Raw genomic sequence first — 5466 nt, 5'->3', positions numbered from 1 at the left:
GGGATACGATTCGGCTTCATCGTTAGCTAGCTGGTGCATAGCTCTAATAGCTAAGAATGATGCTGGTCGTGTTCCATAAGTGACAGTCTCTAATTTGTAGGACTTAACATCTTCCATCGGGTTTTCCCTCCAAAGTATGCACTGAAGATAGTCATCTGGTGAGGTGATGCGTACGCAGCGGTACTTTTGGCATATGTCACCTGTTAATGCGATGGGCCTTGACCTAAAACGTATTAAAGTTTCTGCAAATTTTGGTTGAATTTTTGGACCTGTCATAAGAATTTCATTCAGAGAGTCGTTACTTGTTGTAGAAGCTGAACCAACGAATACTACCCGTAATTTCGTTGTTTTGCTATCTTCTTAAAAAACGCAGTGATGAGGAAGATAATATGTTGGTACATTGGGGAGAGCATCCACAAGAGTCATGTGCTTTAAATCGAGATATTCTCCCATGAACGCTGAATATTGTAACCTTACGTTGTCATTTCGCTGCAAACGTCGTTCTAGAGAGATTAATCGGCGTAAAGCATATTGATATTAGTCACCAAGCATATTTGGACTCAGTTTGACAGGAAGGCGGACTGAGTACTCGCCAGTACCCAAACGGCAATGGTTTGTTTGGAAATGTATTTCACAATCTAGTTCTTCTTTTGTTACCTTCGTGGTTCCTTCGAGACCATTTTCTGTTTCCCAAAAACTGCGGACCATTTGATCAAGTGATCCATTTGATTCCTTGCTTTCGACGAGTTTGGATGACACCGCGCACGAAGAGCTGATGTTGGAGCGTTGTTTACCGCCAAAAACGATCCAGCCGAGACGTGTCTTTTGAAAAATGGGTGTTGGTTCCTTAAGACGTATTTGGCCGACACACAACAAATCAAAAAATATGCCGGCTCCAATTAAGAGGTCAATCATACGAGAAGTATTAATTGATGGATCGGCCAATTTTATGTTCTCAGGTATGACCCAATGCGATATGCTGAAAGCGGTGGTAGGTTGCTGCTCAGTAATGGTGGGAATTATTGACGCCGTAATAGTGTTTGTGTAATCGCTGTGAATAGATTTAAAAATAATATTGATTGTGTACTCAACTGTTGTACCTGAGTCTCCAATTCCCGAAATTGCTACTGGGAGCTTCGATTTCTTCAACAGTAGTTGGTTGGATAACCTGCTCGTAGCGAAATTTAGTTGCGAAGCTGAGTCTAAAATAGCACGACAGGCGATAAAACATCGAACACTGTTTTTTACAAACACCGTTGCGGTAGCTAGTAGTACGGATTCGTTTAGTTTAATGCTTGAGTGCTCGTTTGATATGTATGGAGGCGCCATGGAAACCAAAGATGCTGCTGATTCTGGTTGAGGAAACTTTTCTGCCGATGAGGCATTTTGGATGGGTTGCTCTGGAATATCCTTATGTAAAAGGGTGTGATGATCACCTTTACAACGAAAACAGTGAGTGAATTTGCATTGTTGTAATCGATGTCCAAGCTTAAGACAGTTCCGGCAAAGTTCAGCATTTTTTGCCTCTTTCCAGCGCTCGCTTCGGGAGAGTTTCGCAAAGTACGGGCAAGTATAAATGAGGTGATCAAGGTGCTTGCAAAACACACATGACCTTTGTGCAGGCTTCGAGACCACAAAAGACTTGTTGCGATACACATATTTGCTCACCTGTTTGGTTGGAGTCTTACCGAGCGTAGCAAACGCAACATTCTCCAGAGTTTGACACCTTTTTTCTAGGAACCACGCCATGCCTTCCCAAGTGGATAGCTCATTGGATGACACTTTTTCCTCCCACATGTTTTGAGTAGCGGAGTCAAATTTCTGCATAACGATGTGTATCAGCAAGCTGTCGGCCAATTGTTTTATGCTGCCTAAAGTGTGTAATGCACGAATATGTGACAAAAATGTATCCGTTAACCGCCGGAAATTTGTTGCCACCTTTCCTTCGACACTTTCTAGTCCAAGCAACTCCCGGATATGTGACTGAAAAATTAAACGCTTGTTATCAAATCGGTTATTTAGTAATTCAAGAGCTTTATCATAGTTATATTCGCGAATTTCTAAGGACTTTATGGTGTCCAACGCGGCATCTGCAAGGCATGAGCGGGGATGTTGGAGTTTTTCCACTTTAGTTAATTCAGCTTCTCGGTCAATTATGGAGCGAAACATGGAGAAAAATTGTGGCCAATCTGAGTAGTTGCCTCTAAACGTTGGCAACTTCAGTTCCGGTAAACAAGATTTTGGTTGCTTAAGAGCAACCACAGATTGCGAGTCCTGAGGCGAAAAATTGCGTGTGGTTGAATGTAAATGGCTATCTAAGCGGTTGGACTGTAGCTCGCGAGTGATGGCGCCTTTGACTGAAATAAAGATGTTCAAGAACTGCTGTCGAGCATCAGTATCTAATTCATCAGGATCTTCTTCTTCCAGGCGGTTTTGTGTGAGCTCAAAATTACTCCGTATGTTGTCTACAAGTTCCAATTTCAAAGTGAGATCTACTTGATCCAGTGAGCGTAGGGCTTCGGTTGTTGCGAGACGATGTATGGATTCCATTTGCCTAAATATAGCTTCACTTTTCTTTTCAGGAACCATCCTGGTCGTGCGGATAGAGAGTCTTCATTCCTTGACATTTTCAAAGTGCCTTTGATAGCGATTACAAAAATTCCCACCTGTATGCGGTATACAGTACTAAGTTACCGGTAGGATGGCGTGAGTTTACAGCTGCAAAAGTAAATGCAAGTCCCGTAGACCAAGGTAGCTGACCGTGTATGCAACGGTTATGCAGGCGAATGTACTTAAGCACACGGTACTTATGAGCAAACACGTTTGCTTTTTATTTTTGTTTTGTTTGTACGACGTATTAAATGTATGATCACCAATGACTAATGATCACTCAAATAATTTTGAAGAATAGTGTTGCAAAAAGGGACTTAAATTTTCGGCTATATTCCTTTTCAAAATCCCGTGCATTGCTTTTATTAAATTTTGTGTTGTAGTATGATATTTTTAACGCAGATAGTAGACCTTACACTATTTTCTTTCATTTAAATTAGTTGTAGTTCTGTTTTTATACAAATACAAAAAAAGGTGTAAAAAAGAAGAGAGTCTAAAATTAAAAGCGTCGTAAATTAAAAGTTAAGACGTCACCTTAGGATTTAATCGGAGGTGATGAAGTGTGCTCTTCACGTTCGAAGAAATTGCAGCTGTCATTTGAAAGTCGTCCAATCTGTACAAATTCGGTTGTCCAGATTAGTATTCCATTCAACTGTAACGGTTTTAACTACAGTATAATACCTTTTGAACTACCAAAATAGCACATAGAATTTTTAACTGAATTTAAAACGCGTTTCTAAAGTCCCTCTGACACCTAGATTTCGTTTTTCCCTTATTTTTGACATTTTCAACCTTTCATTAGAATTTATAAGTTTTCGATTAACACAATGAATACTTAAAAAAAACGATTTCGTTTCAAACCTTCATTGCATAAAGAATGTAGAAAAAACCAAGCGTCCCTATTCAACCGAACCAATAAATTTAACACATAGTTACAGCTTCTGAAGTTATCCTGGCACGAACTACCGCTCGCTGGAATAATATTTAGATGTTTAGTATTTTTGAACAAATAATAGTACTATTTGCTTGATTTATCAGAAAACCATTTGTTAATTGATCAAATAATAATAACATTTTTCTTCCATTAAAATTATTGCTTCTAATCAAGGGAACCGGACTGTATGCTTCTATAAATTTATCCTGATCTTGGTCTTGCCGAGGAGGTCTTTAAAATTCAGACTAATTGCACTCCCTAAAACCGTACGGATATATAAAGTTGTTGGGCCAATGGCCTAGAGGATTCCAATGGAAACTTGCATGGAATCTTTACATTAAAATAATCTGGAGCGAACTGTATGCAAAAGATGTTTAGTTAACAGACATACCCTTTTCTAGACTATCGATTTGTTCGTTTGTGAATGAAGTACGATTTCTTTGCAGTTTTCGTTTAAGACGCAACCTCATCTGAGAGTCTTCATCCCCCGAAGAGTTGTGATCCGAATTTCCGTCCGATGTACTTTCATGAGAATTTTGATGTGACGCCTCACCAGAGAATAGATCTATAATTGAAAATATATATATATGCTAGTATGTATTATATTATAACCTCACACATGCATGTAAATATCAAGCAATGCTTTACTCAAGCTTTAGTAATATGTATGTACAATATCATAAGTATGCACGTACATAAAGTCGTACCGTACATTGTCACACGTTCCCGATAAAGTTTTAATTATGGGAGAGTTTGGGAATTATACGTATAATTGAACTAAATTGGTTCAAATGGTTGAGCAAATACAATATTTCTTATTAATAGTAAAAAAACCATAACCGTTTGAAACATAAATATTCAAGTTTTAGTAAGGGAGAAAAGATTTTTTTAAATCAAAATGGTCTCATAAAAGGAGAATGAAAACTATTTCGCAGCATAAGGACACTAGCTTTTTGTCTGACAGCAAACTCACCTCCCAAGAGGACGGATGTTGAGTTAATCAATTGAGTAAGTAATAAGATATAATCACAATCGCTCAATTTGTGGCAAACTGGCATATTGGTGCGGTCGATCGGGGAAAAGAAGAGGAAGGGAATCGGGACGAACTGTAGAGGCGAGCAACTATGCTTTGCTCGTATACACAAAAGGAATGCAGCATATTAGTCTTTATCTATAAAGGTTAATAAAAATGTATGACCTTTATTATTTATTCAATGAAATTTACCGACCCCCAGTTAATGTTCCAAATATTGTATTTACTTACAAAAACAAAATACCTTCATAGGTACAGAAGCAGCAGCATACGCAGCGCGATGGCCGTTTCGCCGCAAAACATTTTAAAAAGTTCTTATATACAACAAAAACTAGGGTACGTTCGCGATGGCAATCAGAACAGCAGTGTTGTAAATTTTGCAAAGTATCACGTTCTTCTTGAATCTGTGGCAACACTTGCAAAAGTCAAACGTTCTATTTACTCATCACGCGCGCAAATAACCTCAATAACCGGCAACACAAAATTTTTGTCTGCAAGCTTAACACAAATGCAATGGAAAAAGAAAGGTAAGCGTAATTGTTATGTATTTAATGCTGAGTGTCAGCAGTGTAGTGCAAAATAAGCAACAGGGCTGCTGTATTGCTGCAGTTATACATTTTCGCGAACGTACCCCTACTCGTATTTCATTTATAAACACAAGCGCATATTTGTCGCGCCTGAGCTGCCCATAGGCCTATCTTTTTTGAAGAAGACAAAAATAATTGATGAGCTGTCAATTTTTGTCGTGGCAAGTGCCGGCATCTTCATACCTATATGTATGCATATTCATATGTATGTAAATATGTCTTCTAATCTGGCATAATGGCGACATTCTTAGTGAATGGTGATTGTTTTAGCTGCTTTCAAAGTGTTCGCAGAACCATACACT

The 5466-nt window shown here is 38.6% G+C and overlaps 2 protein-coding genes across 2 annotated transcripts; both read right to left on the bottom strand.

Moving 5' to 3' along the window:
- Positions 1 to 537: 537 nt before the first annotated feature.
- LOC128869705 (uncharacterized) lies at positions 538 to 2589 on the bottom strand. Its single transcript, XM_054112311.1, has one exon. It carries the CDS (start codon positions 2587 to 2589, stop codon positions 538 to 540), a length of 2052 nt encoding a protein of 683 aa, XP_053968286.1.
- Positions 2590 to 3918: 1329 nt separating this feature from the next.
- Positions 3919 to 4770, bottom strand: LOC128869703 (paired box protein Pax-6-like). The gene is made up of 2 exons (XM_054112310.1): positions 4518 to 4770; positions 3919 to 4109 (listed from the first exon to the last, which is right to left on the bottom strand). The coding sequence occupies exons 1-2, from the start codon at positions 4600 to 4602 to the stop codon at positions 3919 to 3921; spliced, it is 276 nt and encodes a 91-aa protein (XP_053968285.1). The 5' UTR covers positions 4603 to 4770.
- Between the last annotated feature and the right edge of the window lie 696 nt (positions 4771 to 5466).

The sequence above is a fragment of the Anastrepha ludens genome, chromosome X (assembly GCF_028408465.1).
Source record: "Anastrepha ludens isolate Willacy chromosome X, idAnaLude1.1, whole genome shotgun sequence".
In the NCBI taxonomy this organism is placed as follows: Eukaryota; Metazoa; Arthropoda; class Insecta; order Diptera; family Tephritidae; genus Anastrepha; species Anastrepha ludens.
This window is presented reverse-complemented; position numbering and strand designations above follow the sequence as displayed.

Coding starts and splice junctions, on each gene's coding strand:
- LOC128869705 (XM_054112311.1), bottom strand. CDS start 2,589: ATGGTTCCTGAAAAGAAAAGTGAAGCTATATTTAGGCAAATGGAATCC.
- LOC128869703 (XM_054112310.1), bottom strand. CDS start 4,602: ATGCCAGTTTGCCACAAATTGAGCGATTGTGATTATATCTTATTACTT. Junction 4,110..4,517: donor AACATCCGTCCTCTTGGGAG/GTGAGTTTGCTG, acceptor TTTCAATTATAG/ATCTATTCTCTGGTGAGGCG.